General features: G+C 39.1%; 1 protein-coding gene across 2 annotated transcripts in view; it reads right to left on the minus strand.

Annotated features, from left to right (window-relative positions):
* The window catches only part of Atrn (attractin), a 151,521-nt gene that overhangs the window by 101,786 nt on the left and 29,989 nt on the right, over positions 1-19,746 (minus strand). For both annotated transcript variants that reach the window (XM_041670850.1, XM_041670851.1), the window contains exons 4-8: positions 19,610-19,738; positions 18,371-18,576; positions 17,277-17,445; positions 1,859-1,949; positions 717-960 (exon numbers count right to left, since the gene is read on the minus strand). In XM_041670850.1, coding sequence (XP_041526784.1) covers positions 717-960; positions 1,859-1,949; positions 17,277-17,445; positions 18,371-18,576; positions 19,610-19,738 — 839 coding nt within the window. The remainder of the gene's footprint in view (positions 1-716; positions 961-1,858; positions 1,950-17,276; positions 17,446-18,370; positions 18,577-19,609; positions 19,739-19,746) is intronic.

Below are 19,746 nucleotides of genomic sequence, written 5' to 3' on the forward strand. Positions count from 1 at the left end.
TCATTTTTCCTTAGGGTTACTATTATATGGTTCGTGTCCCAGTGGATGACCCCACAACAATGCATATGAGCTGCATTAACTGGACTCAGTATGTTAGCCCTCAAAAGGAGGGTATACGTCTGGGAAGGAGGCGTGTTGGGAAGAAGACTAGGGTAGATGGATGGAGAAATCCAACATACATTGGATACATATATAAAACTTTCAAAGAACAAATTTTTAAAGATTCAGATTTCTCTCAAATCGACATTTAATTCCCTATGATCTTCAGTGATTCTTTATAATTTTCAGATATATTTTAATGATCTTTAGATGTACTTTATAGGACTACTTTATTTAAATTTCAATTCTCACACTCCTATATACAATGAAAAACAATACAATTAAACCCAAGGAAAGATTATACCCTAAGGTAAAATAACACTAAAGGACTATCCAAAAATTATTTTAGTGTGCTTATTATTGTTTTTCATTATGCTTATTTTGGTACCAAAAGCATTTAGTGCTATCTCTGGCTATCTCTGGCAAACTGACAGTAACAAATATTTGTTGCACAGGAATATCAACAACCTGAATCTTACCAGTTACATACTGATATTAACTACTTCAAGGCAAAGTACTGGATCAAGGTTAGGCTGAATTTTTAAACTGTCCAAATAATAAGGGTAGGGTTTTTAATGGGATATTCACGGTGCAATTACTAGAAAAAATGGACATACCTAAGTCATACTCCTGCACAACACTTATATATCCATAGAGTGGGCAATGACCAAAGATGACCAACATGACCACACGGCCCGTTGCCAGTGTAACAATGTGTGCAGAGTGCCCAACTACTGCATACTGCTCCTTGGCTTTGGGTGTTAGCAATACCCATGATTCATTATGAATATGAAATACTCTCAACTCATTGGTCACGTTCCCCGTTGAATCGATTTTTCCTCCATACATGTAGATTTTATCCTACAAGAAAGATGTAAACAGGATTTTAAAAATTCAAATCTAGAGCTGGAGAAATGGTGTAGCAGTTAAGAGCAGTTGCTGCTCTTAGAGAAGACCAGGGTTTGGTTCCTAGAACCCACATGGTAACTGACAACCAGCTGTATATAACTCCACTTCCTGGGGTTCTTATGCCCTTCTCTTTTGGTGTCTGGTGAAACAGCATGCACAGACACACAAACAGACAAACTACCTGTACACATAAAATAGAAATAAATCTTTTTTAAAAAATAATATCTGAGAACAGAAAAAGACTGGCTTACAAACTCATTATTATTCTTAGCTTAAGAAGTATGAGAAAAATGTACTTGTCAGTGAATATATATATATATATGGTTTCTCTGTGTAACAGACCTGGCTGCCCTGGAACTAGCTCTTATAGAGCAGGCTGACCTCAAACTCACAGAGATCTACCTGCCTCTGCTTCCCCCCTAGTGCTGAAATTAAAGGTGTGTGCCACCAATGCCTGGCAAAATCACATTCTTTATCTCTCTAAAACACCTTCTTCACTTGAATTGTGTTACAGAATTAAATTACTTGAAAAATAAAGTTGCCTCATCCTACAACATATACACAGAAACAAGGAAATAAAAAAGATGACTCAGTCATATTGCAATGTGGCTAAACCTGCTAATAGGCATGGGGTTCGCTGACACTTTGTAACCTTCATTCTTAACCACTTGGCACTGTAATCATAGTATCCCAGTATAATACCACAGATTAAAATAGTTCCAACTTCAATTTCCAATTACCCCCACCACACCAAAGTTTATACCAATTAAAACCAAAGCTGAAGACTCAATGACATAAAGAAACAGGAAGAGTTGGATTTCCTGCTTGGTAAAAAGTTGAGATAGTTTACCTTATGTAATGCCAAAGAATGACCATATCTTACAACCACACTGTTCACAGAATGGTTTAATGGAAGCCATTCCCTAGAAGTCAGGTCATACCTACAAAATAAACAGACCATATTTTCACCCAAACAACAAAACAGAACATCTTGTATTCTTCTATTTATGATACAATCCAGTTCAAAGATTTTCAATAAACAACCAGGGATATAGGGAGGTAGGTACATGCTATTCTCGCAAGCATACTTTATATCTGGGCCCACTGAGCATGTGATAACTCACAACAGGGAGGCCGACTACACAACCCTGGGATACAGACATCTACTTGGAGCTTCTGTAGCCTCCTGCCAACCTCTTCTATATAACAATCTAAGCCATGGAGTTTCTGCTATGAAGGGACTTAATAGCTCACAATAACTTCTACTCATTAATGACAAACTGAAGGCAAGTACCAAAAAGGGGATAATAACTAAAAGAAAATATCTGAGCAGGTATGGCTCAGTGAGTAAAAGTGCTTGCTGCACAAGCCTGGCCACCTGAATTCTATCACTGGGACCCACACAGTGGAAAAAGAGAACTAACATGTGTACGCATAAGCATGCATGCACACTGGGGAGACCTGGAGGGAGTGAAGGGAGAATTTGGGGTAGATATCAAGATTATATGTGTATGAAATTTTCAATGAATAAATATTTTAATATCAGGATTTCTTTTGATTTAATCAATTGTTCAAGAAAGCTAAAATACAAAATAAAAATACTTGTAGAGCTGGAGTGATGATGGCTCAGTGGGAAAAATACCTGCTGAGAAATCATGAGAGTCTAACTTCAGATCCTTAGCACTCCTATAAAAGCCAGGTGTGGAGTCACCTTTCTGCAACTCCAATCACAGTGGTGGAAGGGTGCGGGCCGGTCCCATGGGGCTGGCCAGTCAGTCTATCCAAAAGTATGAGTTCTAAGTTAAGTGACAGATCCTGTCTCAAACCAGAAAAGTGCCAAACAACAAACAGAGACACCTGATGTTGGCCTCTGGCCTCCATTCATGCACAAGTGTACAGACTCATATAGTTGTGTGCCCCCAACAGAAATAAGTTATAGTCCTGCCTGCACCTCACGCTTACTCATATACTACTGAGTAATCACAATCAACTAAAACAGTCATTTTTTAAAAAAGAAAACCCACTGTGGTCGTTTGAGAATGGCCCCCATGGGTTCACATATTTGAGTACTTCATCTCCAATTGGTGGAACTGTTTGGGAAGAATTAGAATGTATGGCCTTGTTGGAGGAAGTGTCACTCAGAGCGGGTTTTGAGGTTAAGACTTTCCCAGTGTGCTCTTTTTCTCTCCCTCTTTTGGATCAAAATGTGAGCTCTCAGTTTTTCTGCCACCATGCTTTATTCTGCATCACAGACTCTAACCCTCTAAAAGCTCAAATAAGTGTTTTCTTTAACAAGTCACCTTGGTTATGGCATTTTAACCACAGCAAAAGAAAAGTAACTAAGACAATTCCCCTACTGCTATTATAAAATGCATGAAAAAATACAATCAGTACAATAAATAAGCTAAAATGTTTAAGGATGACGTGACACTCCATCACCCAGAAATAAATACTAACAGTAAGGAAATATTATTACAAACATCTTACTATACATTTACAGACAGAAGACTGACAAAATACATATATACGAAGGGGCAAAAGCTTAAATTAAATTTTAAAAAGTTTTAATGTTTATAAAATTGAAAAGAAATCAAAGCACAGAGAAACCAACGTCACTTTGTTACCTTAAGTAAATGTTTATTATGTTACCCATATAATCTAAGTTTAGGGAAAAAAAAACTGGGAATGAAGAGATGATTTGGGGGCTAAGAGTGCTTGCTCCAGAGGAGCAAGGTTTGGTTCTCAGGTACTGAGCAGTTTATAAGTGCCTGTAACTATAGCTCCAAAGGATCTGACACCTTCTCTGGCTCCAACGGCAACTACACTCAGGTTTCACACACACAGAGACTATACACATAAATAAAAATAAAAGAATATAAGACTAGATTTACTGTTGGGCACTGTGGCTGTGCCTGTAATCCCAGTAGCAGAAGGCTGAAGCCATGAAGAGTGCAGTGAGTTCTTGGCCCATACAGGCTACAAAGTGAATTGTTGATCAATGGAATTGTCGGTATCTCTTTGGGTCATTTAAAATTAGTTTTGAGACTGTAATCTGTCATAATGTTCCCAAAGCTGTCCTCTCAATGCCTCTATGCCTACTTTCTAAACATCTTCCTGGAATCCAGCCTAATTTAACAGAACTCTTGGTAATGCTGACTTGAAAATCGCTGTCTAATCAAGTTAGTGCTTGTCTCAAAAGTGTAACACAATTACATATGCTCCTCTGAGACGCCGCTGGACAACTGGACTCTGAAAATAACTATGACCAGAGGTGCTACAAAACCATCCATGCCTACATTTGGCTTGTGATGGAGGATGTATGGAATCGTGGATGCTTTGTCCATCTAGAATAAACTAGTTCATGCTGAGGGGAAAAGAAAAAAGAAAAAATATTGTTAAGACCCTGCTTCAAAAACTAAACAGGTCTGTGAGGCAGTATAGGGCCAAAGTGTTAGTTGCCTAATACTGGGCACCACCACCGAAAAGAAAAACAAAAAACAAAAAAACATGGGCTGACATGGTGGCAAATGCCTTTAATACTAGCACTCAGGAGGCAGAAGCAGATGTATCTCAGTGATTCTATATAATTCCAGGCCAGTCAAGGCAGTAGGGAGATCCTGTCTGTGTGGGGAGGAGGACCAACCAACCAACCACCACTAACAAAACCCAATACAAGGGCTGGTAAGAAGGCTCAGTTGAGTAAAGGTACTTGCTGCCAAACATGAAAACCTGAATTCAATCCCTAGAACCCACATAGTGGAAAGAGAAACCCAACTCCCAAACACTGTCCTCTGCATGCCAGCACATAAAAGTAACAAAAATAGGAAAGAGGTTTATCAAAACATGCTAGTAAAAAGGAAACAAATGTCTATTGAAATTGATTAATAAATTGTTGTTATTAATAAGTTGTATAGATAACAAAAACATCAAAAAACATTCGAGAAACATCTCAAAATAAATCTCTAAAATAATGCTAAGCTAAAGAAGCAATATGCAGAGCATCTTTAATATCAGCACTCAGGAGGCAGAGGCAAGTGCCAGCCTGGTCTACAGAGCACGCTCCAGGCCAGACAGAGCCACATAGTTAGACACTGTCTAAAACAAACAAAGGAAGCAATGCACTGAATATAATTTTTATAAAGACTAAACATAATGTCTGTTGATGAAGCTTTGTGTTAGAGAATATCACAAGATAGGCAAACAGATTCATAAAAGTATGAATTACTAGGACTACCACATTTTTACATCTATTTAAAGCAAGAAATTAGAGGAGATATCAGAAGATGGAAAGATCTCCCATGCTCGTGGATAGGTAGGATTAACATAGTAAAAATGGCAATCTTACCAAAAGCAATCTCAGATTCAATGCAATCCCCATCAAAATTCCAAAACAATTCACAGACCTCAAAAGAACAATACTCAACTTCATATGGAAAAATAAAAAAACCCAGTATAGATAAAACAATTATGAACAATAAGGGAACTTTTGGAGGCATCATCATTCCTGGATTTCAAACAATAGTAATAAAAACCTTATGGTATTGGCATAAAAAAAGACAGGTGGATCAATGGAATAGAATTGAAAACCCTGATGCAAATCCACACACCTATGAACACCTTTTTTTTTTTTACAAAGAAGTCAAAATTATACAACAGAAAAAGCATCTGCAACAAATGGTGCCAGTATAACTGGATGTCAACATGTAAAAGAACGCAAATAGATCCATATCTATCACCTTGTACAACACTCAAGTCCAAAAGGACCAAGGATCTAAACATAAGTCCAATTAACTGAATCTAATAGAAGAGGAAGTGGGAAGTACCCATGAACGCATTGGCACAGAAGACAACTTTATAAATAGAACACCAGTTTTACAAATACTGAGATCAACAATTAATAAATAGGACTTCATTAAACTGAAAAGCTTCTGTAAAGCAAAAGACACTATCAAAAGGACAAAACAGCAGGGGAAAGATCTTCACCAACCCCACATCCGACAAAGGGCTGATCTCTAAAATATATAAAGAACTCAAGAAACTAGACATCAAAATATCAAATAATCCAATTTAAAAATGGAGTACAGATCTAAACAGAGAATTCTCAACAGAAGACTCTAACATGATCAAGATACACTCAAGAATTGTTCAACATCCTTAGCCACCATGGAAATACAAATCAAAATAACTCTGAGATACCATCTTACACCTGCCAGAAGAGATAAGATCAAAACCACTGATGACAGCTTATGTTGGAGCGGATGTGGAGTAATTGAACACTACTCCACTGCTGGTGGGAATACAAACTTATACGGCCACTTTGGAAATTGATACAACAGTTTCTTGGAAAATTGTTAAGTTAATTTACCTCAAGATCCAGCTATACCAATATTGGGCATATACCCTAAAGATGCTCAACCACACCACAAGAGCACTTGCTCAGCTATGTTCATAGCAGCATTACTTGTAACAGTCAGAACCTGGAAACAACCTAGATGTCCTTCAACCAAAGAAAGGATAAAGAAAATGTGGTACATTTACACAATGGAATATTACTCATCTGTAAAAAAAAATGAAATTTGCAGGCAAACAGATGGAACTTGATAAAAAAAAATCATCCTGAGTGAGGTAACCCAGACCATTCAGATATCCATATTGACACCATGAGATCTACACCTTAAATGGCCTTTCATTCCCCTCACCACCAGAATAGGGGGCATATACTCCACCCTCCTACAATGTCCGGGCAACCCACTAACAGAATGTTACCACTACCAAATCCAAGCAAAGGTTCTTCAGAGAATGATGTACCACAGCCAGCAGAAAGTACCGAACCACCTAGGGCTTCCCAAACAATGATGTGTCCTTTATCCTAAAAGTTCAAGAACTTCATCAAATTAGGTCTACTCACTGAGAAAATGCTGTAAACTTTCCTGAAGCACTTGTGCTATTTCACCCACTTATTGTTTGTGGTTCTTTCCCTCGTGGACAGTAATTTTGTGTGTGACACCTCCTTTCTTGTATTTTTGCCTTTCTCTAACTTTCCAACCATTTTCTCTGAGTTAACTGGAATCATCTCAATCCATCAAACATTCAATTTCTAGATTTTGCTCAATATGATTTATCCCGGCTTCTTTAGATCTAAAAAACCTCCTGCTTCATCTCAAAGATTTTCAGTTTTATGCAGAATTTAAATCTAAGTTATCTATAGAAGAAGCAGTGTAAAGGTGTCCATGCAGCTTCACGTGGAGGGCTGGTGCTACTCACTTCTGTGTCCTCCTCACTTCTCGGAAGTCGGATAAAATGCAAGGACCTGGATGAAGGATGTGCACATGTCCTGTACTCAGGTTTAAGTGTCCTTTTGGTAGTCCACTGTGACACCACTGCAACAAAAGCTGGGCTTCAAGGGAGTCAGCCACATGCTCCATTTCTCTACTTTTCTCCTGGTCTTTTTTAGCAACTACTTCTACAGCTGGAATAGCTTTAAACATATCCGATCAGCTTATATATTAGTTACTTTTCTCACCAGTGTCAGCCTGACACAAACCAGAATCACCTGGGGAAAAGAAACTTCATTTGAGGAATGGGCACATCTGTGAGGCATTTCTTGATGGCTAATAGATCTAGGAGGGCCCAACCTACCATGAGCAGTAAGTACACATTACTGGGCAGGTGGGTGTGGGCTATATAATGCAAGAAAGCTAACTAGCTGGGCATGAGCCAGTGGGAGGACCAGCAAGCTAGTGAGCAAGCTGGTAACATTTTCCATAATTCCTGCCTCTGCTCCTGCTCAAGTTCCTGACTTGATTTCCCTTAGTGATGGACAGTTACTCAGAAGCATAAGATAAAATAAACCTTTTCCTCCCCAAGCTGGTTTTGCTAAGTGTTTGATCACAGCAACAGAAAGCAAACTAGAATAAAAATAAAATAAACAAAAAACAAGACTGCCTTTTTTTGCCTAGAGAAAGAGGAAATTCAATTATGAAGTTTCAATGGTAATCTTTTTATTTTATTATTATTTTTTGAGACAAATCTCACCATGCATAGACAAAGTTGGCCTTGAACTCACAGAGATCCACCTGCTTCTGCCCCATGAGTATTGAGATATTGGCATTAAGGTGTGCAGCACCATGTACAGCTCAACTGGAATATTTCTTTCCTTCTTTTGGTAGGGAGAGGTTGAGACAGGGTTTCTTTTTGTAGCTCTGGCTGTTCTGAAACTAGTTCTGTAGTCCAGGCTGGCCTCAAACTCATAGCAATCTGCCTGCCTCTGCTGGTATTAAAGGTGATCACGACCAACTGGCTCAACTGGAATATTAATGCAGGAGGCCAGGACCATTTACTTTGTAAGAGGATCACTAGGTGACATAAATCGGAAACTATTTTTATTGTGTTTTATATTCTTGAGGCAGGGTCACACTCTGTTGTAATGATGGTCTGGAACTCAGCTAATTTAAAAAAAAAACTGTGACAACTCTCCTGCATTAGTCTCTCAATTGCTAGGATCACATGCGAGAGCTACCACTCCCAGATTAGGAACTGTATTTTAATACAGCTTCAAATTTTGGGTTAGTAGGGTTGTGGAGGAAAGAATATAAAGGTAACTCCTGAAATATACTTGATAACAATGAGTGTAAATGACTATAAAATTTAAAACTGAAATTCAATATACAACTTTGCTTTTTGATTTTGAGACAGGATTTCATGTAGCCCAGGCTGGTCTCCAATTTGTTATAAAGCCACGGATGACCTTAACTCCTGATCCCCTTTTCTCTACCTCCAGAGTGTTGAGATGACAGCATATGCCACATGTCCCATTTTTGAGGTGCTGGGATGAACCCAGGGCTTCCTGCGTGCTAGACAGGCACTCTACCAGCAAAGCTACCGTTTGAGACAGGGTCTTCTTGTCCAAAATACTACTTTTAAAAAGAACCTCTATATTCACTGAAATTCCATGAAAACTAGTAAAGCAAGAATTGTGACTATACCAGTATTTGTATGAAATATACAAAGCCCTAAAACTCATGTTTTGATTGAGTTCACATAGAAAAGATGTGCTAATATTTAAAAAGGGGGGGGGGGCTTACAGACCAAATGTACCATTAATATACACATCTAGAATACGTGTGAAGTAAATGAAGAAGTCACCTGCTCCCCTTGTGGCTATAAGTACTCACCTGAGCACCTGCTATGAACTACGTCCTGAGCTGACAGAGTGAATCAAGCCCCAACAATGAGCATGTGCAATAAGGGCACACATACACATAATTTAAGATAAGTGGCAGTGCTTGAAAGGAATTTAAAACTATGAAAAACAACCACAGGGAGAACCTGTCTGAACCAGACGGTCAGGAAAGATCTCTTGGTGAAACAATTAGATTGACCTATAAGAGTGAGAAGAAACCAACCTTCAGGCACAGCAACAGAAAATTAGACAGAAGGAACAGTGGTGCAAAAGCCCTGGAGTCAGGATGCACACGGTGCTTCATGAGCAAAGAAAGAAGACTGTTAGGGCAGCACGAAGGCAAGAGAGAAACAAATAGAACGGGGGATGGCAAACAGTGGTTACATGGTGATACAGGGCCATAATATTCAACTGGATGGTATTAATGGGAGGCTTTTTCTATGTGTGTAGTTTTTGTATTTTTTTTTTTTTTGTTTTTTGCTATATAGAGCAGGCTGGCTCCTAACTCACTATCCTCCTGACTAAACTTCCAGAATTCTGGGAGTATAGGCATGCACAACCTGTAAGTCCCTTGAGGTTCTTGAGTGGCCAGGCCCTGCTCCTAAGGACCTCCAACAGCCAGTCTCCACCCTGGTAATAATGGCTAGGCACAGCCCCTACAGATGCAGGCAGCCAAACTCCATCCTACAGAGTAAAAAGTCCAAACTTAGGACTTGAAGACCTGAGCTTGAAATCCTAACAATCCCTGGGCTCGCCCCAAGATCAGGACTTCAAGTCCCACAAATCCCCACCCTAGAAAGCTCCATCCCCCCTCCCAAGAAATGCTATATAAACCCTGTTTTCCCTGTAACTTCTCTCCTAAGCAGAGGCAGCCACCCTCCTAGGTTTTTCTCTACCAATAAATCTATTGTGTGAGGTTTGTTGTGTAGTGTAACTCTGTGGTATTCCTTGGCTCCTAGCTGCCAGGATACCTTTCCCTACAGATTTGTAACACCTGCATTGGAGAAATTCCCCTCTCCAAAGCAGAGCTATAATACATGTATTGGGAAAACCTTTCCCCTCTGAACTATAACACAATGGGAAGACTTTTCCCTCAGAGCCAACACACAGCCAAGTCTGGCTAACAATGGCTTTTAAGAATATAGTAGCAGTCCTGACCCAGATGCAGAGGAAGCAAGATGTGACTGCCTTGCCAAAAAAGGTACTGAGTCACGTGGCTAACATAGACAAGAATAATTGGCTAATATAAGTTATAAGAGTTAACAAGAAGTGCTTGCTGATCTTTCAGAGGACCTGGATTCAGTTCCCAACACCCACATGACAGGCTCATAGCTCTCTGGAACTCCAGTTTCAGAGGATCCAACACCCTCTTCTGGCATTGCTTGCATGTGGAGCACAACACACACACACACACACACACACACACACACACACACACACGAGACACTCATAAATAAATAAATCTTTTAAAAAAGAAAAAGAAAAGGGAATGAGGAGCTGAAGACATGGCTCAGTTAGTCAGTGCTTGTCACACAAGTTTGGGTTGTGCTTGTAACACTGGAGACATAGACAGGAAGAGTCCCCAGGTTTTGCTGAGTATGCACTAGATTTAGTTAAAAATCCTGTCTCAAAAAACAAAGTGGAGAGCAATTAAGAACAACAATCAACAATGACTTCTGGCTTCCACACGGGAACACACATACACACACAAGGACGGAAAATGATAGCAAGGCAAGCATAAAACCACACAAACGACACACATGGCTCTTACAAACATCTAGTGTTAACCACAGAAAGAAAAATCATTTTTACAAGTTTAATTTTTCCTTTTCTATTCATGGAAGCAGCACTAGGGGTGAGAGTAGTCAGCTTTTATTTGTACGTTTGTTTATTTTTGAGATAGGATCTCTGTATGTACCTATAGCAGCCTCAAAATCACAATCTTCCTGCCTCTGCACCTTTGGTTCTGGGACTGATGACAAGCACACACTACCACATTCAGCTCTAGATTTAGGGTAGATTTTAAAGATAGTGCCAATAAGACTTGATGATATACCATAACAGTCAGATACTTGAGTATCCACGATACTCCTCATCTCTGCTTCATGGTATAATGCCCTCCCTTGAGTATAAGCAGAATCACTGACTCGCTTCTAAGCAGTGGAAAGCAAAGATGATAGGGTGTCATTTCTGTGATGCACACTGTTAGCAAGATTCAGTCAAGTCTCTTCTTGTGGCTTTATGACATAAACACAGGCATGGATGAGAACCAGTGACAACTGGGCATAGAAAGATTTGAGGAGATAAAAGCAACCTCTGTGAACTAAAGGCAGCACCCAGCATGAACTGGAGAGATATCTTGAGGGTTAAGAGTGCCTGCTGTACTCTTAACAGGACCAAGTTTGGTTCCCAGCACCTATGTTGCAACTGTTGGTAACTCTGCCCAGGTGGATCCAACACCCTCTACTGGCCTCGTGAAGGCAATTGCACACACACAGCATTCACTTACAGAAACACATACACATAAAATAAATCCTAAAAGAAATACATGGCAGAAGATTTAGGGAAAGCTTGTTTTATTCTAAAATACGTGTATGGATTTAGCAAGGAGAGTATATATAGGAAACAGGAAATAGGTTTGCAAATTCTTTTGCATCGAGAATATAAAACAAAGGTAGTACAAGTTTCTTCTAATTGTCACACTTTGGGAGGGTGAGATTGTTTCATATTTTGGGTATAAGGCTGATAAGATGAAGTGAGAAAAGGAACTCTATGAGTTAGTCTTCATCTTACATTCTCCACCTTACAGATAAGAGACAATCCCAAAGACTTGCCCAAGTAGAGAAAAACTCCCATTAAAACAAGAAAACCTGTCACAGACATACATGCAGGCAGACACCCTCACACATAAATATAAAAACAAGTCTTTACAATAGCAAGAACAAGAAGAGAGGTGCACAGTTCAAAGATGAGTTTCCATGCTGCAGCAGTGAACCCCTCAAAATTTCAGTTTTAAAAAATGACTCCCCCAAAAATACACTGCAAAACCTGGGAAAGAAACAGAATAGAAAGACTTAAAAGGCTGAAGAGGCAGGGTCTGGATTAAGTGCAATAATGGGAAGGCGGGGATTTTCCTGAAGACAAGGAGATTTATAGTTATCAACCATACTTGGAAACCTGAAGAAAACTGAGAGTCCAGAGTTCACTAAAGTATTTCTTAATTTTCAAAGAGCTGGCAAAGGAAAGGATAGGACAAAGTCTTTATGTGACAGTGACCCTGATGGTAGCAAACTAAAGGAGAAAAGAGATGCTGTTGACAAACTAAGAAGCTTTGCCCTAGGTGTTGATCTTCAACCAATACCTGGAGTCACAGAGAGCAATGGAGAATTGGTGCTTCTCGTGAAATGGAAGGATTTCAAAGATGTTGTAGAATATTACTTTAAGATGTGTTTCACTTGTTTATGCTGTGGAATATTTGCTTAATGATGCAAAGATGTATTGCATTCCTTTATGTTGCATGTGTTTAACCCTGATGGAGGAAGGTCATTGGCTAATAAAGGAACTGCCTTGGCCCATTTTATTGGTTGAAAGATAGGTGGGAGGAGTAGGCAGAACAGGACGCTGGGAGGAAGAGGAAGTGAGCTCAGTCTCGACAGCTCTCCTCTCGGGAGCAGACGCCTGAGAGAGACGCCATGCCCCGCTCCCGGGATGAAGCTCCAACCCAGGATGGACATAGGCTAGAATCTTCCCGGTAAGCGCACCTAGGGGCGCAACACAGATGATTAGAAATGGGCTAAATTAATATGTGAGAATTAGCCTAGAAGAGAATGGGCCAAGCAGTGTTTAAATGAATACAGTTTGTGTGTTGTTATTTCGGGCATAAGCTAGCCGTTCGGGCGGCTGGGGTGCTGGGGACGCAGCCCCGCTGCCCATATTACAACATAACCCTGTGAAGCTGTGTTACTCTATCTGTCTAAAACACCTGATTAGTCTAATAAAGAGTTGAGCAGCCAATAGTTGGGCAGAGAAAAGACAGGCAGGACTGCCAGGCAGAGAGAATAAACAGAAGGGGAAAAAGGAGGAAGGAGCAAGGAAAGAAGGAGCCAGCCATCCAGTCACCCAGCCAGACACAGAATAAAAAGGGAAGAAAAGATATACAGAAATAAAGGTAAAAGCCCAGAAGCAAATGGTAGTTAGGATAATTTAAGAAAAGCTGGCTAAAAACAAGCCAAGCTAAGGTTGGGCATTCATAAGAATAAGCATCTATGTTGTGTGATTTATTTCGGAGATGGCTGGTAGGATCCCAAAGAACAAAGAGTCAAAAGAGTAAAGAGTTAAAAAAAAAACAAAAAACAACACAAAGAAGCTGATTTGGTGCTAGCAAAATGAAGTGTCCTCAAGTTGTAATTGTTTTTCTTTAACCTTCATTTTTATGCTATGTATACGTCTATGTACTACACATCCATGCAGTGCCTGCAGAGGCCACAAGAGGGTGTCAGATGCTCTAGAACTGAAGTCCCAAGTGGCTCAGCCACTTTCCATCCCCTCCACTTAATACTTATTATTATTATTATTATTACTACATTTATTTATTTAGGGCAAGAGTGTATATTTGCCAAGGCACCAAGTTGAATGTGCCTTGACAACTTTCATGAGTCCGTTCTTTCTTCCATCCATGTGGGTCTTGGGTCATCAGGCCTGTAGGTCAAGTACCTTAACCTGGCCTCCGATATTCTCTATGTTGTCTAATTTTTTGGTGATATTTTCTATCCTTTCACTTGATTTTTATATGTGCAGCTGCTAATTGTAGTATTTTTAAGATGTTTGCCTTTAAAGTCCTTGTCAGATAATTCTAAAGTATGTCACCCCAATGTCATTGTCTCTTTAACTGCTTTTTTTCCTCATTCAAATTGAGATTGTATCAGCTCTTGGTTGAGCAAATTTTGTAGCTCTTGGATGAGCAAATTTTGTATATCATGCTGTGAGACTCTGTTTTTCTATTATAGCAGACCTTCTCTGAGACCACTCCAGTGGAATGGAGAAGGTCAACTTATTACTGCCATTACTGCCAGTGGAGGATAAAAGTCCAAGTTCCCTACATGGCCTCTCCTGGCACTGCAGGGTGGAAGCTTTATTTTTTGCCTGGTAGAGCTGAAAGTCCTATCTCCCTATTTGGTGTCTCTGGTACTAATCCTAAAAGTTAGGGTATCTCACTATATTTTGGTAAGGATGGACATCCCGGCTCTTTACTTTATGGGCACAGATGAGGCCAGGGCTAGATTTTTGTGGTATGTGACTGGCATACCGACATTACTATTAAAATTTTGTCTTTCTAAATCTTTGGACTAAAAAGAGAACACAAGCTTTTCTAGAAGAGCTTGCTTTAAAATTACTTTTTATTCTTTGGAGAAGGTAGATATATAATCTAGGTCTTGTATGTGCAAGGCAAGAGCCCCACCTTTGGGCTACATCCTAAATTGTTTCCTTAGGGCTTTTTTTCTCCTTGTACCTATCATTATTTTCAAATTGCCAATGTCCTCAACAGTAAGTTTAAGACACACAGGCAAACAGAAAAGCCTTAGGACTCACTGCAAGGTTGTTCATAGTGCTCAGGAATACATAGTCATACTGGGTTTTTTTTGTTTGTTTGTTTTTGCTACTGTTTAGTTTTTCTTGTTGGTTTTACATACCATGTTTTTAACTATAGTTAGCAATTTAAAAAATTTCTTAGTCCAGAAAGATGGCACAGAGGGAAAAAGCACTTTGCTACCAAGTCTGATGACCTGGGTGTGACCCTGAGAGAGTGTGACCTACAGGGTGGAGACCTACAGAGAATGGAACCTTCAATCATTCTCTGACTGCCACACAAGTGCTATGGCACATGAGTTCTCACACACAAAATTAATATGTAAATGTAAAAAAATATAGTGATATTCATTTGTATTTTAAAAAATAAAGCTTGCTTGAAGATCAGAACACAAAACAGCCACACTAGTCAGTCATACAGGCCAGGCAGTGGTGGCACACATCTTTAATCCCAGAGGCCACACTACTAAACCATAGAGGCTGGGCGGTGGTGGTGCACACCTTTAATCCAGCCCTAGAGAGGAATGTAAAATGGGACGAGGGAGGAACTCACTCTCTTTAAGTCTCAAGATTTCATAGAGGTTAAGAGCTTTCTAGGGGCTTTGCTGCTTTGCTGTTCTGATCTTCAGATTGAACCCCAATATCTGTCTCTGGGTTTTATTACTCGTGCTACAAAAAGATCTTTTAAATTTTTTCTATATGATTTAAAAGATTCCTATTTCAATATTCCTTTTCCAAGGCATTATCTATATGTGTCTCCTTTCACATTTGTCTTCAATTCTGAAATTATTTTTAGGATTGTTAACTTTGATCATTCATTTCTGAGTTTGTCTAGTAGATTGTTCTTTCATGATGCACATCACTTTCTTATCATTAAACTTGTTTTGGGAATATTAAAGCTTTCCATCAATTTTATAAGGTTTTATTTCACTGTCCTAAATTACTTTGTGTTTTAATGACTATATCTGGGGTGATTCCAAAACTATATGTGATAGTTTGACTGAGAATGGCTTCAATAGGTTCATATATTTGAACATTTGGCCTTTAATTGATGGAAATGTTCTGGGAAGGATTAGGAGGTATGTATGGCCTTATTGGATAATGTCACTGTGAGTGAACTTTGAGGTTTCAAAAGCCTATGCAAGGCCTGGTCTCTGCCTTCCTCCCCGCACCGCTCCACACACACACCATGCTTGCTTGTGGATGAGGTGTTAAGTTCTCAGCTACTGCTACAGTGCTGTGACTGCCTGTTGCTATGCTCCCTGCCATGATGGTCCCAGAGTAAGCTCTCTGAAACTGTAAGCAAGTCCTTAATTAAATGCTTTCTTCTGCCTTGGTCATGGTGTTCAGAGCAATAGAACAGCAACAAAGACACTATACCACACTGCCATAGTCCTACTCATTTTAAGGTGATTGCTAGTGCTTTATAATCACTAATAGAAAACGCATAGAAAATTTTCCAGACTATAAAATATAGCATTTATAAATTAAGTATTTATAAATCTCTTCTTGAAATCTAACACTCCAAAGCTAACTCTAATGTGATAATGTATAATCTACCTTCAAATAAGCACAGACTTCAAACCCTGGAATTATTAGACAAAGGCAGTTTATGAAATCATCTGACATATGAAAATTATTAAAATATTGAATAACTTCTATTTATATAACCCACTATATATCTAAAGCAAAATATCAGAGACAGTATCTTAAAAAGATAAATTGTTATCATGACAATGAATTCTTTGGAACTCTCAGTTTTAAATCATCAACTGCGGTGGTTTAAATGAAAATGGCACCAGAAGCTCATAAGGAGTGGCACTAGTGGGAGGTGTGGCCTTGTTGGAGTAGGTATGGCCTTGCTAGAGGAAGTGTGAGATTGGGGACAGGCTTTGAGGTATCAGATGCTCAAGTCATGCCAATTGGGGCATTTTCTTCCTGCTGCCTATGGATTCAGACGTAGAACTCATAGCTAGCACCTTGTCTGCTTGCAGTCAGTCAAACTTCCCCCCATGACAATAACAGACTAGACTTTTGAAACTGTAAGCCAGCCCCAATTTAAAGTGGTTTTTTTTTAATGTTCTCCTTTTTAAGAATTGCCATGGTCATGGTGTCTCCTCGCTGCAACATAAACCCTAAGGCATCAACATATACATATATGCAGAGTTTAAGCAGAGATTTTTTTCTCAGTAATTACTTAAGATTTCTTGTCTTTTTAATTATTTTTATGCCATAGTTTTTTAAAGTGTAAACCTAAATTTCTTACAAAAGTGTTTAAACCATTTACAGAGCTGGTGAGAGAGTAGAACATTACAAGCCTGACAACCTGCACTAAATACCCCAAACTCATGTAAAGATGAAGGAGAAAAACAGCTCCACAAAGCTGTCTTTTGATCACCACTTACACACCATGGCACACACACTTTTACCACCACCCCCATCATATATACACACAGTAATAATATATAAAAAAAATTTAAATTTATATAAAGCCACTTACGCTAAAACCATGCTATAATCTGAGTGATTGAACATATATCCGCCAACAACCCACATTATATTCCCATTGACCACAGCTTTATGAGAGGCTCTGGGGAGCTTTATATCAGAATATTCCTCTCGAATCCAGAAAGACTGGTTAGCTGGCACAGGAACTGAACACCCGGGACCTAATTAAAACAAACAACAAAACAAATAGTTTCACAAAATGCAGCTTGAAAGTTTATAATTTTCCAAATTCTAATCTAAATGCAAAGACTATTCAAAGAATAGAGGTTCCTTTAGCATTTAAGCATCCAACATCTTTAATTCGTGGGGTTTTAAAATTTTTACATGTATGGGTGTTTTGCTTACATGTATGCCTATGTACCACTTGCCTTACTGGTGCCCACTGAGGCAAGAAAAAGGCATTGGATCCCTGGGAATTGGAGTTACAGATGTTGTGAGCTGCTGTGTGGGTGCTGGGAATCAAACCTAAGTCCTCTCGAAGAGCAGCCAGTGTTCTTAACCAATAAGCTTTAGCAATAAGCTTTAACCAATAACCTTTAGCACCTAACTGGTATTTTTAATTTCTTCAAGATACTGACCAAAATCAATCACTCCCTAACAAAATTTAGTATCATACAGTTCCTGATGATTTGGCAATATATTCAGATTAAATTTTCAGTAAAAATCTTGCTTAAGAAGCTCTTAGGGGAAAGGGCTGACCAAGGGGTTATCAATTCAAGTGGAAAAGACTTTATGATTAAAATATAATGACAGATCTAAATCTATCTTCTGGTAAACTCAAGAGCTGAACAGATGGAAGAGAATAGCTCTCACCTATCTCTCAGCTTCATTCTCTGCCCCTCTAACATGAGACCATGGTCCCTAATTTTCATGAATGAGTTACAAACGACATGTCAAACCTTTCCACAATTCTAAGGATATCAATTAACAACCACACAGGTGTAAAATTTAAAGAATCTGGATAAAGAAGGTGAATGCTTGAATGCCATCTGATACATGATTAACATAAAACACACAGCTGCTAAAATAAACTACCTTAAGGTTCCCTAAATTACAACCTTCTAAGACCAAAAGGACAGCTCCTACCCTGCCAGTGGGGGGAGCAGGAGCACCCTCTGACATCACTTGCATTACAGATGCCTCGGTGAGGAAAGCCACAGTTGTCTGTACAATGAGGAATGTCACACGACTCCCCTTTCCAGTTCTCAGAGCATTCACATTCGACAGTATTGCTGCTGTTACTGCTCTTGCATTCTCCTCGGCCTGAGCAATTATTCGGACACATGTCAAAACTACAAAGAGGAGAAAACCAAGTCAATAAAAGCAACACTTCAATTGTAATCAGAACCTCCTCCTACACAGCTGAAGGGTCTGACTGTCTTCAGTTCGGTCACAAGTATAACCACAGGACTTACCATTGAGCCCATGTGCACTCACTGAGCTCTGTGTAGCTAGAGCCCAAGGTTCAAGTAATGAAATCACATCAACTCTATTGGATTTACATATGAAGAAGGTAAGAATAAATAACTCAAAAAGTTAGAGTAATTACAAAACAAAAGAGATTTGTGCAAGATCACCCAGACTTGGCTCTAGGTTGGGAACCAGGATCCTATTCTTCCTGGTAGCTCATTACTAATGAGTTCTATGAAAGTGCCAAGTTCATGTTGGGAAATGGCGGAAAGAAAGGAATCCAATGAACTGCCAATATGTTCATGGTACACAGTTAGTTCTCTGTAAAGACTCTGAGAATTAGTAGAATTTAAGAATTACTGCCCAGTGATATAGTTAAAGATCTTTAGTAACTTTATTAACTCATGTCAGACGGAGAAGAACAATAAACTTCATGATGAGTTTAACTGTGTCTCATAACATGACTTAAGATAACAGTATTGATAACTTTGAGATGACATAGTTTGGACTTTTTAAAGGACTGAATTAGTGGTCTATTATAACAATTTAAGAATAAAGACTTCTCCTACTACTGATTATTGCTGAGACACTACCAGTCTTTGTTAAATGCACAAAGCAAACGGCTGACACTTTCTTCCAGCAGCAAGAAGAATGCCCCTCTCTTCCAGGAGATGCTCAGAGACAAGATCTAGAAACTGTGGTCCCAACCTCTGGGGCTGACATTTCTTTAACCTTTTAGGTCCCGTGTCCTCAATTATACAATGACAAAAACTGAATATTTAAAAAAAAATATTAGTTAACAAAGTCCATATTAATTTTTAGCAAGATACCTGACTTGCTGTAAGCCCCAACACACTAGCATTATTAAAATAGTCTTTTGAATATTATCAAAAATATTAAATCTAAAAATCTTACTTGTAAGTGATATTAAATCCAGTCAGATTATAAGCAGCATCGCTGAAAAAATGAAGCAGTGCATAACCTGAAGTGACAGTGACTTCTGGGGCTGTCTCATTGCCATCTCTTTCAGGAACAATGAGGCCACTGAAATG

Source organism: Microtus oregoni, unplaced genomic scaffold, assembly GCF_018167655.1.
Source record: "Microtus oregoni isolate MIOR12 unplaced genomic scaffold, Mior012 000020F_ref0000438, whole genome shotgun sequence".
Taxonomy (NCBI): Eukaryota; Metazoa; Chordata; class Mammalia; order Rodentia; family Cricetidae; genus Microtus; species Microtus oregoni.